At 40.5% G+C, this 14,372-nt stretch overlaps 1 protein-coding gene across 6 annotated transcripts; it reads right to left on the bottom strand.

Annotated features, from left to right (window-relative positions):
* Positions 1 to 437: 437 nt before the first annotated feature.
* chfr (checkpoint with forkhead and ring finger domains, E3 ubiquitin protein ligase) lies at positions 438 to 13,542 on the bottom strand. Of its 6 annotated transcripts, XR_004614985.1 has the most exons (19): positions 13,128 to 13,279; positions 12,376 to 12,499; positions 11,163 to 11,262; positions 10,809 to 10,918; positions 10,651 to 10,710; positions 10,354 to 10,551; positions 8,792 to 8,854; positions 7,701 to 7,875; positions 7,403 to 7,557; positions 7,104 to 7,257; positions 6,469 to 6,674; positions 6,142 to 6,258; positions 5,764 to 5,847; positions 5,406 to 5,476; positions 4,675 to 4,762; positions 4,403 to 4,510; positions 4,196 to 4,268; positions 819 to 3,757; positions 438 to 686 (listed from the first exon to the last, which is right to left on the bottom strand). XR_004614985.1 is itself a non-coding variant. In XM_034595955.1 (18 exons), the coding sequence occupies exons 2-18, from the start codon at positions 12,479 to 12,481 to the stop codon at positions 3,715 to 3,717; spliced, it is 1,911 nt and encodes a 636-aa protein (XP_034451846.1). In that variant the 5' UTR covers positions 12,482 to 12,499; positions 13,368 to 13,539; the 3' UTR covers positions 438 to 3,714. The 6 variants fall into 6 exon arrangements, 5 of the variants coding, with proteins under 5 accessions (XP_034451846.1, XP_034451844.1, XP_034451842.1 ...); XM_034595955.1 differs by lacking the exon at positions 13,128 to 13,279 and adding an exon at positions 13,368 to 13,539 and having other exon boundaries at positions 438 to 3,757; XM_034595953.1 differs by lacking the exon at positions 13,128 to 13,279 and adding an exon at positions 13,288 to 13,538 and having other exon boundaries at positions 438 to 3,757.
* Positions 13,543 to 14,372: the final 830 nt, after the last annotated feature.

The raw sequence follows: 14,372 nt of genomic DNA, 5'->3' as shown, positions 1-14,372 counted from the left end.
TGATGGAAGATGTTAAACCATCAGTAGGAACCTCAGACGAGTTTTGGGATCTGCACGCCCCACTCCAACATTGTCTTCGCGAGTAGTGGAAATACAAACGAACTAGAATAGCACTCAATAGACCTGTAAACCTCTAAGACCCATCGTCCCCTAATGAAACCACATTTAAATTCACTAGATAGATTTTTGCACAAAATTGCGCACACTTATATCAGCCCCCTAAACATGCCTGATGATTTAATCAAGATCCATAAATTCTCTGGGAAATCAACAAAAATGCTGTGTCTCACATGTTTTCAAGAAAATGAAACATTTTCATGGATCCGCCCCAAAATGTAATTGGATTCCTGACTCATACTACATCCTTCCACCAAGTTTTATGGTAATCCGTTCAGGGGTTTGGGAGTAATCCTACTAAATAAACAAACATAAGAGAATTGAGGAAAACTGGGATTTATTGCATTTATGTGAACACCACTTGCACTAGGTGACACTACAGAGACAAACCTTATTAAACTGGACCCTACTGAACCGGAGGTCGCATCTGTTAATGAAAGACCCCCAAAACAAAGAATATTCACAGAAAAATCTAAGAAGCTGTACAGTGTTCATTTCACGTTTAACTACTTCTCTTGGTGGGTTTGGATCACGATTGGCTTCTTCCTTTGTGATGTCACAAAATTCAGCTCACACCCACAACTCAGGTTTAAAAGGTGAGCACAGAAGCTTTTTCCATTCAACTGATGAATGTGAAAAAGTCTTTCTTGTGTCAAACAGTGAAACTCAAACATCCAATAGAAGTAAAATAAGCCAATCACATTTTTAAATTAAGTTTGAGGTACAGACAAAAACAAGTCCATTTCTACAGACAGCTATCTCTTTAATTTGTGATGGTAGACAAGCAGATCAGATCCATTTGCATTTCAAGGAAAAATGTTGCATTGCTGATACAACATACAGGCGGAAGAAACATTGATCAAACTCTGAAACAATTCTCAAACTGCATGTGCCTAGTGCTACTCTAGTGATTTAATTGGATTATAGTGGACTAATAGTTCACGTAGTGCATTGTTTACAAAGTTTACAGGCATCATCATCATCATGGCACTGTGAGATGCACGGCCGGCTTTGAACCGATGTGACACTGATGCCTGTTCAGTCTTCCACGTTCTTGGAAGCTGTGCTGAGGTAGAATGAAACCTGCCTCTTTCCGTTACTGCTGAGCAGCTTGGTCCAGACTTTTGCACACAAGGTGAGTAAATATTTGCCTCGACATACAACATAACCCCTCACGTCCGACCCCACGGAGAATGCAAAGCACGCCTCCAAAGCTGCTTTAATGCCAATCCCTGATTGGAGCGGCTTGAAACTGCTGTTGGCTTAGGGTGCCCAGATCTCCTGTTGGGAGTAATTAAAACCTAGCCACTCCGTCGGGGGGATCGACCAGGCTTGTGCTGAGGGCCTGAGCTGCTGAGGAATGCCAATATGGACCCACTGTGGCTGAGGGCGGCCAAGAAACAAAACAACAAAATACACCTGCACCGCCATGCTAACACCACAAATTAACTAAGGAGCTCAGGCAGAGGCCGGGAAAGTGCCCATTCACAAATCCATGTAAGATTTGCAATGAAAATAAAGAGCTACATTCCAAAACAACACATACTGTATACATATATGACTGATGTTACTAAGACTATAACAGAAATGCACATACTCTTCTAAAACTCTTACAATGTTATGGATATCTTTAAAAAAAGTATATTTTTCAAATGTGTATTTTTCTTTTTGGTGATGTATATCTGATTTTGGAATGAAACACTTCATGATTAAAAAGTTTGTGTTATTTGCAAGATTATTCACAACCCATACACCACAGACCCTTCCTCCAGGATGTTGGGTTCATATCTTAAACTTTAAAAAAGAAGCCTTTAAATGTGTGTGGGACAAATATGTGCAAATACCCTCATAGCTGTACAATATAGAAACATTAAGCAAAAGTAAACTAAGTCATTTAAAAAAAACAAGACCAACATTAATGTGTGAAACTATACATAATATACTAAAGCAAGCCAAGGCCTTATTTGAACATTTTCTCTTCCCTCTATTCTTCATATTCACCAGTATTTCTACACACTAACAGTGACCCTACCAACAAAAAAACAAACAAACAGGTGACCATCAAGACTCATATTTGTCCTAGTATTTCAGTATATAAGGCCTCTTGAAGTGAAAACTGTAAGAAAAGGGAAAAACCCTGCAGGCTGATTTGTAGAATCTAAATCAATACTGATGCATGCATGTCAAGCTCTTAGACTTTTACATTGACACAGATCCTTGGACCATTAAACATGGTTAGCCTGCATTTAACACAACAAAACAGCAGCTCTGTGGACCTGAGGAACCAGAGAAAATGATTCTATTTAACTTAAATTTTAAATCAAACTAAACCCAACCCTCTGATCCACTAAAATCTCAAAAACTTCAACACAATCTGAATAAACCTCTATCAAAATGCTTGCAAGGTAAGTTACAACATATATAACTAGAACCCAAATGACAAAACACACTCTTGTGTTTGTATTGGCACTGTGTAACCTGCAACACGTTGCATATGAAAACAAGCACCATCAGATTCAGCCTCATTAACTGTTAGTGGTTGCTTAGAGTGCAGCCGATTTTCTTCCACTCCTGGGTCGACGTGGAGTAACTGCATTTCCTGGAGGCTTAGCCCTTACTACAAGGCTCTAAGAACACGTCCCTTCTACACAACCTTAATCACTTCGGAGATGATTATCCAGAGCAAAGCATACAAAGGAGGCCCCCGTGCCCTCTGACTGCATTACAACACATTGATCCCCTTCCCACAGACATGAAATCCTACACGAATATCACATGGGATTATAAATCTACCCTACTTTGTGTGAGGGGCTTTGACATGGCTTTTTGCTCTTGCAAAACAGGAACCGACCATCAGAGGTGAGACATGATCTTGTAAGAATCATATCTGCACAGAGTGGTGCCACAGTGCATTACTATAACTGTAATACTATTTTTCACTTCACTTTTACTGCAACAGATGTTTATGTTGACTTTCGATTTGAAGCCCCGCATCTCTTAAGCCTGTTAAAACACTGAAGTAAAATAGAAAATATGCATCAGATCCTTTAAGACTCTATAACTAAGGCTGAATAAAGATATAACATAAAACATGCATATCAACATTTGTATGTGTACATACAGCACATGGCCTTATTCCGTACAGATTGCCTCAATCGCTCTTTATCTGAGAGGAAAACATTTTTGTCACACAGGCTGGAGGCCTGACATACCAGGAAGTACAATTCACTATCACCTTTAACCACCCTAACAAATAAAATACTGTCAAAAAGTGGTTGTTACCGGGAAAATTAGACAAATGCATGAGCCACAGAGACATGATCCCAGTATAAATGGTGGCTGCTGTTAAATGCAAATACCCAGGTCTGAACATCTTGAAACTTAACTTTAGTTGTCAAAGTAGAATTTGTGCATAGCATTATTTCACACTTTTCACTATTGTAAATGTATACTGATTGTAATTTCTGCATTAATTTATTGCATAATGGCAGGAAGGCTACGATGGACATAACAAAAACCTAACAAGATCGTGTCTCATGTCCAATGTGTGAGATGATCGGTACATTTGACACTGAGGAGACAAACCACTCTTCTGCCTCAGTTCTTGAAACGTGTCTGCTCACAAATGTGGTTGAATTTCCTGAAATGAAAACAAAAGAGAAGAAACCATACAAATTAGGTCAAAGAATCAAATCAAAGAAATGCGATGACATGAATCACGTTGCACAGCTCTTTAAGATGCAGAATGAGAAAATACAAGACCATGTTTATACAAGGACTCCCTCTAGTGGTAAAATGAACAAACTACATGCATAGAGACGGCTGATAAATAAATAAAACAGTAAAGAGGAAATCCAAAGTGATTCAGTCATTCAGCCCAGGAAAAAACAAAACCCTGAAATATCTGAATATAATGCAAGATTTTAAACCCTTAAGGGAACAAGGACACAAAGTTGCAGTGGAGACACAAATCACTTATAAAGCTTCACTGTTACTAAACGTTTGCTCTATGCACCCACCAGAGGGCAGATTTGCTCTGAGTGCGTTTATGTGGTGTTTTGTATCTAATAAGACTCACATTGCATGATGAGCCTTCACCTGCGTACGACAGTTGCGCCCCCAGTAACAGTCGGGGCGAGATGCTACAGCAGCTGAGGAGAAATATCAGGAGAAGTTAATATATGGGTAAGACATGTTTCGGTGAAAATCTTTAAAATTAACAAAGGACAACCGTAAAAAAAAGTTTCCTAAAAAGCCTTCAAAAAGTAATCTTGGTGCGTCTGACCTGGCAGTTCAGAAAGAGTGATGTTCTGTCTGTACTTGTAGGCCAGCTCCTTGAACGCTCGCAGGCCGCAGCAGAAGCACGTGACGGTGTTTGCAGAGATGCGGCAATCTGAAAGTCAGAAAGTCATCACTGTCTCTTGTATATGACAATCGGGACCTACTTCAGCCACATTGTGCGTGCTCCATGGCAGTGAATGAGACACAGATTGTAGATCTCCCAAATGTTCCTGTGTCAAAATCCACTACTTACTAATGAGCGTGTGTTGAGCTCACCTGTCAGACAGTAGTTTGCTTGCTGTAAACCCTGCAGAGCCTCCTGAAGAAGATCTCTCCATGACTTCCCTCGCGAGGACAGGTAGTTCTGGTGGAAGCAAGGAAACACACACAAAAGCATCTTAACACCACGTATGACAGTATGTGCAGACATGTACTTCAAGCATGTTACAGTCTTAGCGTGTAAGTGCACTCTGCAGGTTTTGGGAGAAGCTTTAGGTGGTAAACTTGGCATCTGGAGATTGTGTTTAGCTTACAGTAGCAAAAGCATATTAGTGGCTACACATTCTTAAGCGAGCAATTTGAGATTTGGAGGATACATTAGGTGTGAATTTTTTCTATTTAGAATTTTACACAATTGGTCAATTTTGTGGCACAAATGTGATGTCGTGCCAGGGTGAGTGTGTGTGCAGGCACAGTTGAGCGCTCACAGAGTGGAGAGGTTGAGAGGGAGACAATGTGAGTGAGTTTGCAGCACAAGAGTTTTATTATTGCACATTTATATGGACAATGATAAGCGCACAGGTTTGTGCTTTCAAAATTTATTTTTCCATGCTCAAATCTCAAATTGCTTGCACAGGAATGAGGCACAAATATATAACCATTTATTTGCAGTTGAATCAACCATCAAGGATACAAATAGCACTAACTAATGACTTAAACAAGTAATATACAAATAAATACAAAAATGGTGAATAACAAGAGCATATTTCTCATGAAGTCCATCTTACCTGGAGGATCTCCGACTCATAGTTGTTGTTGTTAAGCACTCCATCCAAACATTTGTCTGTCAAATTGAGCTCTGAAAAAAAAACACTGGATTTTTACTGCAGAACATTTAGCAAACTGCAACTCGTAAAATGTTCGATTAGTTTTACTAGCTGCTGAGGTTAAACATCTGTGGGACATTTTAATTTCATGACAATTGTCAACATGATAGATTAATGTAGTAGGACACAATCTGCCCCTCAATTAAAAGTTATATTGGTAACAGCCAAAACAATCCCACACTGCTCCAAACCTACCAACCAGCAATAAGGGCAGAGTTTGAGATCCCCCTGGGGCTGTTTTGCTCAAACACATACATACCACTGAATCGAGCCAGACAGCCCTGACAGCCAATCCTCTGGCAGCCCCAGTACATGTGACAGAAGGGTCGCTGGCACAGCACACCTGCCAACACACAACACATCATGCATACAGGGTTACAGAATGGAGTTTGTGCAAAAAAGTTATACTTTTACCATCTCAGATTTTTGCATACCTCAAAGTATGTAAATTAAATACATCTTTATTCTGAATAGCGTGACACAATTTACAGTGTACCTGTGCTGCACGGACTGATTTCTAGTTTCCTACATAAACTCCTTCCTCTGTCACTGTATTTACATGTAGTTTTCTGACTGACAGTATATTTATATCTGTTAGATTTGTGCAGAGGGACTAACAAGTTCGGAAGGCACTCACAATGTTGAGCAGCGACCTGCTGGCTGTTCAGCTCTGCCAGTCTGTCTGGCATTGGCTGGAGGCAGCAGGTGCAGATGAAATGGCAGCCCTGAGGGGGGCAGCAGTACTCCTGAGGAGCTGCAGACAGGAAGGGGGCAGATAAAGGTTTTAGACAGAACCTGATGGAGGCCAGGAGGATATTTACAGTTGTGCTACAGTGGTTTCTTTGAATTTGCACACAGCAATTCTTGTTTTTGGTATTAAAATTATAACAGCGTGGCATATCCTGCAAATGTGAGAAAACAGTTTAACTTTAGCTAGTAACCTTCCTATCTAATCTATGCTCACAATCACCAGAGGGGTCATCAGAGGATGTTGAGGGCTGCTCCCCTGTGGGCTTTGCAGAGCCTTCTTCATTTTCTGGTTTGGGTGGAGCGGGTACAGGTGGTGGAGCGGACAGACCAGCGAACCAGTAGTTTGAACCTGTAGCAAACAGCACCTGACTGACCTCCCTCCTGTAGCCGGGACACTGTCTGCACATCAATAGAGGCTGACTGGAGTCAAAAACACAAAATGAAAATAATCACACAGAGAAGTTAACAAAACATGAAGGAGAACTGGCTGCCACCATTGATGACTTATGATTACTTTCATGTCACAATGTTTTTATGACATTGATGGTTTTCATATTTAAGTGTTTTTTTAAGTAAACCTACTGCACAGTTATTAAATAAATGTTTTACATGTATAGCACCAAATCATAACATCATCATTATCTCAAAGGACTGTAAATAGCAAGTTCGAGGCCAACAGTTCCCATTTATGACCTCTGCTGTTTTTATTTCTGTTTTCATCTGATATATATATATACATATTTTACTTACAATATTTTCTATAGATTTTTAATCATGTCCTTTCTCAAAAATGTGTTAGAAATATACATATATAGGTTTCCAACAAATGCAAACAGCAAGACCTTTTACCTAAAGTCTGAAGAGTCACTGTCGTTGTCAGAGAGCTCAAAGAGGTAATCTGAGCCCTCCTCATCAGAGAAAGAGCGCTCAACTTTTGGCTGCAACATGTCCTGAGTTATCTTGTTACGGCTGTCCATGCTCTTCAGATCACTGCGACACTTCTCTTTGGGACAGAAAGGTGCACATCAACACAAACAAATCAATATCTGATCACATTTTTGGGAAATTAAATAAAATAAGTAGATCTTGCTTACACACAGTTAAGTGCTAATGTATCACGATTAAAATGTATATTGATCTGTTCTAACCTGGGTGCTGGATGAGGTAGGCCTCCACAAGGTTGTTGAGGATGTGGTTCTTACGAATCCTCTCCACAGGGCAGCGGCAGGTGGGGCAAAGGGAAGAACGCTCCATCCAGCCCGAGTAGCAGGCAGCACAGAAGACATGCATGCAAGGCTGCAAACTGAAGCAAAACAAGACTTTGAGTATTCAACTCAAACTCTTTTCACACTTGATGCACATGCATGAGTATCCAAAGTACCTTGCAAGACCACAAAGTGGGGATAAAATCCCTAAACTTGGGTATCACAGCCCTTGAGATCTTACCTGACACAGTCATGCAGCAGGTCCTGGCAAATAACACATGTCAGAGTCTCCTCCATCTTGTCAGTTTTAGCCCCTTCCACTGGTGGTTTGGGTAAAAGACGGCCATGACTTCCCTTAGATGCACCGATGACTTCCGCACTGGAGGTTTGTGGCGAACGTGAATCATAACCTTTATCTGTAAACACAAATAGTGTATATTACACCCTCCAGGCTCGGCTTAAGGCTGGTGAAAAGAATTGGGGCTGGAACACAAATCTCTGACGAAAGCTCTCATAATATGTAAAACTAGAATGTTAACTAGAAAGACACTCAGAGCGCATACGTCTGACAAGGTCACCTTAAACCCAATCAAATTGCACACAGTCATAGATATACACTATATGGACAAAAGTATTGGTACAAATATCTTCATCATCGAATTCAGGGGTTTCATTCAGTCCCATTGGTTGGACTAGGCCCCTTGGTTCCAGTGAAGGGAAATCTTAATGCTTCAGATTACCACATTTTGGACAATTCTATGCTTACAACTTTGTGGGAACAGTTTGGATAAGGCCCTTTTCTGTTCCAGCATGACTCTGCCCCAGTGCACAAAGCAAGGTCGATAAAAGCATGGTTGGGTGAGTTTGGTGTGGAAGAACTTGACTGGCCCACACAGAGCCCTGATCTGGGGTTAACACCTTTGGGATGAACTAGAACGGAGATTGCGAGTCAGGTCCTCTTGTACAACATCAGCGTCTGACCTCACAAATGCTCCCAAAGACACGCTCCAAAATCTTGTAGAAAGCCTTCCCAGAAGAGGGGAAGCTGTTATTGCTGCAAAAGGGGGGGCTGCAATCTCGCAATGATAAAGAAAGGAAAGGAAAAATTCCAGAGCTGCCTCCTGATCTGGATCAGCACCAAAATTTAACGTGTTCTTTCTTGAGCCATTTTCCATCCTTCCATCAAGTTTCGTAGTGAACCGTAAACCTGCGTATTCTGGCTTACAAACAAATACAAAACATCTAATCAAAAAAGGGAAAGTGGTGACAAAGGGGTGAAAAGATAACGTTCTTGGCATAGGTATTAAATCAAGGAAAACCAAAAAAACTAACCATCATCTTTTTTACGCCTTTTGCTTTCTGGCTCCATATTGTCCATATCTTCTTTAGCAAGGCCTGATAAAAATAGAAACAACAGATCAGTTGAAACAGATCAGACTTGGAATGATTCATATAATGTTCATGGCATTTGTGTGACATCAGGACATAAACGCAAGCAGTGCTTGACCAGTTAAAGCTGAAAGGCAGACATCAATTAGAACATCACTAAAGTGGAAGTGAGATCTCAGAACAGTAATCTGCACCATAGAGGAACGGATTTTGCCTGTTTGTATTCATTTTGTAATTTTCCTTACTCCTGTCAGCAGCACTGGTCTGCTCTGTCCAACACCTACAACCACCTTGCAATTAAAATAACACTACCATCAAGTTTAATATTTATTCATTTTAATCGTGTTACATGTATGTTGTGTATTTGCATTAAGATTATGTATAGCAGCAACACACTATGCTGACAGTGAATGGAAGTGCTAGTTCCACAAAAGAAGCTACTTATGTGCTTTGAAAGCAGTTTGATAACACAATGTTGAGAGAAAAAAAGCAGAGGCACTAAAACCCACAACAAAGGCCATTTACTCCATCGTCTAGTAACTATATTGACCACGAGGCCAGTCGAGTGCCAGGATCTGACTCTGCCAAATTCGATCTCATTGTACGTTTACTTTGTGGGCAATTAATCAGAGAAGCGGGTTTTTTAAAACTTTCTATGTTTCTAAAAGTTGGGGAAGGTGGTGTAACTGGCTCAGTAAGTCACAATCAAAGTTGGGATTTGGTTGGAAAAAGTCAGTGTACGGAGCACATGAGCAGACTGCAGGATAAAAGCCATGCTGAAGATAGTGTAATAACACGCCAGCTAACCATGTTTTAGGCAATACAGCCTGCACTGAGTTAAAGCTTGTTCCAAAATCAGAATTCATCAGGTACAAACTATTATCAGCAGGTCTGCATCTCCATCAGTAACTGTAATCAGTAAGTTACTAAGAGCACAGACTGTTTATAAAAGACACCACATCTCTGTCTGCTCCTTTAACATCCAGCGAATTCATGGACATACATGGACATACATGGACACAATAAATCGGACTATTGACAACATTACTCCAGGCTTACATGACTTATATATTCCAGTCATATCCATGTTATAATGAGCATAGAGCATAGTGTGATTATAGCTCAAATCAACATTACAGCCACTAGGTCATACGTCTGTCCCTTTGGAAAATATCACCATTGCGATGTTTTGCCAAAACACGCCTACCTAATGCAATGTTTGAATACTCCACGTCTTGATTTGATTATTGCTTATTCTGAGTATGACCTCATTCAGGTTAAGGTAATCAGAAAGTACTGTTTCAGACTATTATCTTAATCTGGTTCATATTTGGATATTGTTGTCAATATAAACGTATCTAATCAGACCACACCGGATGACATTTTGTTCTTACAGTTAAAAATATTTATTCCAATTCTATTTCAATACATTTGTTGTAATATCATGACATTATTTTAAGGTATCATCAACCCACATTTAAATTCTGTGTTAGCAGAGAACCTACCAGAGGCAGGAGAGGCTGCGGTTGCCATGGGACCAGAAGTGAGGGGGCTCTCGATGCAGAAGTGGGAAGTTGAGGTGGAGGGTTGAGGTTCCTCCTGAGTCGGATCACAAGGAGCCTTTGTGAGCATCACAGGCTCCACGGAGAGCGACATGTCTGAAGCTGGGACAGGAGCAGGACTGTGGGCTGGTCTCTCCACGTCTTAAGTACAGAAACGGGGGGGGGGGGGGTACTAGTGAGGCACAAGGTAGCTGAATAAAGGTGGTTGACCTGGACAAAATAAACCATCAATCTACTTACCATAACAAGGTTCTGAAATAGCTTGCTCCGTTTTGATTGAGTGGTAAACATAGGCGATGTCTACAGGGTGAATAGAGAGGACGTTGTCCAACTTAACTTCTTATGAATTCATATAAACCGTATTATTATTATCAAGGCAAAAAATATGAACAACTCACTTTGCTCTGGTTCACTTTTCCTATAGACAAAGTAGATGACATCACCGCTCTGTAGCATGTGAGTTTGCTTCTTCACCAGTTTGGACATGTTGATCACTGTGCCATTCGTGCTGCACACAAACAGAAGTGCAATCATGTGTCATTGTAAAGGTTTGTTGAGTTTGCTTCATGAAAGGACAAGTACACACCTGAACAGCTATACAAATACAAGCTCTCTTTCAAACATTTCAAGTATTTCTACACACAGTTTGATTAATTAGTGATCTGTTGGGGGGAGTTAACACATGATACATGCAACAATATCTGCACTGACCGTTTATGGGAAATGATGGGTAAACATTCAGTGTACACTACCTCATGTCTTCAAGCCACACCACGCCTGAGCTTTCATCTTGCACAATCTTGCAGTGCTCCCCTGACACCAGCTTGCTGGCTGGAAATGACAGAGAACATCCTGGCAACACAATAAAACACCATGAGAACACAGAATGGATTTTTGACAGGTACCTGAAGCTCTACAAGACAGGAGCTACTCAATGATGAGTATAGGGCCACTTTAAGGAGAACAAATCTGAGATACTACATGTAATACTTATCCTAAGTAAGGATAAGTATGAAATTGTGTCTACTCACACAGATTTGGAGGAAGTTGCCTCTTTTGTGGAGGAGGAAATGTGTTAATGGTCGCCTGTGAGATTATCTTTGGTTACATCTGCGTGATTTTCAAAGATATTTCACTATTTCTCGAGAAACAATGAGTGTGGTAATCAACATATTTGATTTAGAAGTATTGGAACGCTGGCGAGGTTCTCTTTGGCGCTCATTTCCTAAAAATGTTTCTTTCTTCATTCTTGAAATATTACGACTTTTTTTTCATTAAATTATGACTTAATTGTCATATATCAATACATTATTTTTTTAAATCAGAATATTTTTTTCTTCTGTATCTCGCTGTGAGTATAGTGGTACATAAATGTTTCCGTTAAAGATCATGACATGTTTTTATACTAATTTCTGTTTTCCCATCTCTGACCAAACGTCTCCATATCACTACATTGAAAATTCAACCTCATGCTACTAAGATTCACCTGAAAGCGTGTTGCGTCAGATTTCTTTTTACAGCCATGAATGCCCAGACATAGACTAACCAATTAAAACTAGTGCTTTGCAATGCAAACAAGTAGACCCCAAAAGCCCTCAACAAAGCAGACACAGGGGGAAATATAGGCCTAACCTTTTCTTAAGCAAAACCCATACAGAAAAAATCTACTTAATATTCCGCACACATGTTCTCAATGGACGCCTTTTGTTATCATCCCAAGGGGCCGTCTAAGTTTGGTGCACTAAAAAAGCTTTGTGTTTTCAAGGGGGAGGTTTTAAAGGCTCCAGACACTGACAGCAATGTCTGCACCACAGACAGGGTTGTCTTTTGTTAGGAGGTATACCACATTTTGAGCTTTTTTTTTAAAAGGATAGAATGTGAAATGTTTTATAATAAAACAAGATTCTTATTTATCTTTTTAGTTAATTCCATCATTCATTCCATCAAATGCACAAAGTAACTGACCCTTTTTCCTGCCAACTGTGCATTCCCTGTTGAACAGCAGCACCGTCTCACTGGAGTCCACTTTGACGAGCTTCCCCCATGGTCGTCCTCTCCCACAACTGTCCATCACCTGATGCTTTTGTTCCTGGAAGAAATGATGAGAAAAGGACGGTTTAAATAAACACTCCTTGATAATTATGTGCCCCTGTTTATATATGACGGCTGCAAAGAGAAAATGAAAGTAATCCTCAGCGCCATGTTTTGAAAGTGTTGGCCTTGCAAGATTGGCTCTGATGAATGATGCCAAACTGGCTACACAACTCTGACATTCAAAGTCAAAACAACATTTACACATTAAATGTTTACTAAATTTAAATCCTGAATCCATTCTAACCTTCTCTATTAGATTCATTACACTAAAATGTAATCAACATTATTGTTTAATGTTTCTTCAGCCAAAACAGATGGTCTAACTTTTTACATCTACATGGATTGTTATGAGTTTGGAATCGCTTTAAAAAATCAATTTCTAAAGGATATTTCATGCATAACGTGAGCCGAATTGGCGAGTGCACCTTAGGGATCCATAGACGATTATGAGCAAAGTTATTGAGCACATACACCGAGCACAACAAACAGGAATGCATACAACTAGGTGAGTTTCCAACGAGGTTTGGTAAAGATCCCTCTGAGGCACGATCTGCTAACGAGACGTCGCTAAGCTCGGGCTTCTCTGGGTTTACTAGCTCTCCAGCGTCAGTAGCGGACTTTACCGTGAGACCACCTGGTAAAACCCGCGCTCCTCCCTGCTGCCGGCCCTCAGTGGGGTCGACTGTTTCATCTCTAGTCATATTACAACAGTTATTGTCAACACGCGCAACTTCGCTCAGTAATAACACGAAGCTAACGCGAAAGCTAACATTAGCAACCCACCGTAGCTCGCAGCTAAGAGAACGCGTAGAGAAACCCCCGTTGACGTGACCACTCGCTCATGTGAGGAACTGTTCGTTTACCGTCACAGGACGAGTTAGTTGATGAGTTGGCTGAGAATGAAACAGCTTCGTGTCCTCATGTGCCAGAGAGACGCTCAGATGCACTTCCTGCCAGGGCTGACAATACGCATCAGCTGATGGAGGAGGGGCAGCGGAGCCTGCGGAGAAAAGTTCATGTCATGTCATCCTCCCAGCGGAAAACATGGCTCACACTCAAACTGAAACCACGACGTGTGTGAGGACATGTCTGCAGGCTCGAATGTCGGCTACCATCATTTTATTAATGCAGGGACATAACGAAAGTGAAACAGAGATTCACTGTTGGACTCTCACCTATGGGCAGAAATATGTGTCACTGGGAACTCAATCATGTATAACTTCATTTGAACTGCTCCACTTGAGTAAGTGAATTGGAATTTAGTTGGAGTGACAACATTTGAAATTGAATCGTTTAAACTATATTACAAAACTGAATCTGAAACACATCATTGTAAATGGGCTTTACCCAAACTGGGCAGTATGGTGGCCCTGAGGTGCAAATCACAACTGCAAATCACAAAACACAACAATTTTGTGATTAAAATTGTGATTAAAAGTCCATTTAATTCAATCCTTTGTGTTTTCAGGAAACATGAGTCATCTCCAGTTGAGGGAAATGCCACTATAAGCCCCAGAACTGTACAATCTGATCAGGTCAACAGCACATCACAGGGCCAACACACAGACATGTTCAATTCTCTCCTCTCAACTCTACCAGATGGCCTGTTGTTGGTTTCTTACTGTAAAGTCTGTTGTGATTTGGTGGGATACAAATCAAATTTGATTGAATCTGAAAATGTTAGCAAGAAATCACATGAATTCAAAACCCCCCAAAAAATCCAGGCTACACCTGTTAAAGTGAAAACAATAGTTGTGTAAAATAAATGTATTCAACAGCCAACAGCTCCCTGAAATCGCATTTCCCCAATTCTCTTTTAATTTAATACATTTAGGTGGGAATAAAGCAGTGGCAAGGTTTAGGTTGGC

This window comes from Hippoglossus hippoglossus, chromosome 9 (genome assembly GCF_009819705.1).
Source record: "Hippoglossus hippoglossus isolate fHipHip1 chromosome 9, fHipHip1.pri, whole genome shotgun sequence".
Taxonomy (NCBI): domain Eukaryota; kingdom Metazoa; phylum Chordata; class Actinopteri; order Pleuronectiformes; family Pleuronectidae; genus Hippoglossus; species Hippoglossus hippoglossus.
Note: the sequence above shows the minus strand (reverse complement) of the source record. Positions and strands in the feature narration are given on the sequence as shown.

Excerpts from the sequence above, each read along its gene's own strand:
- chfr (XM_034595951.1), bottom strand. The coding sequence starts at position 13,205 with ATGACTAGAGATGAAACAGTCGACCCCACTGAGGGCCGGCAGCAGGGA. Across the intron at positions 7,258-7,402 it reads CTACCTCATCCAGCACCCAG|AGAAGTGTCGCAGTGATCTG; the intron begins GTTAGAACAGAT and ends TCTGTCCCAAAG. Across the intron at positions 4,269-4,402 it reads CACTCTTTCTGAACTGCCAG|CTGCTGTAGCATCTCGCCCC; the intron begins GTCAGACGCACC and ends ATTTCTCCTCAG.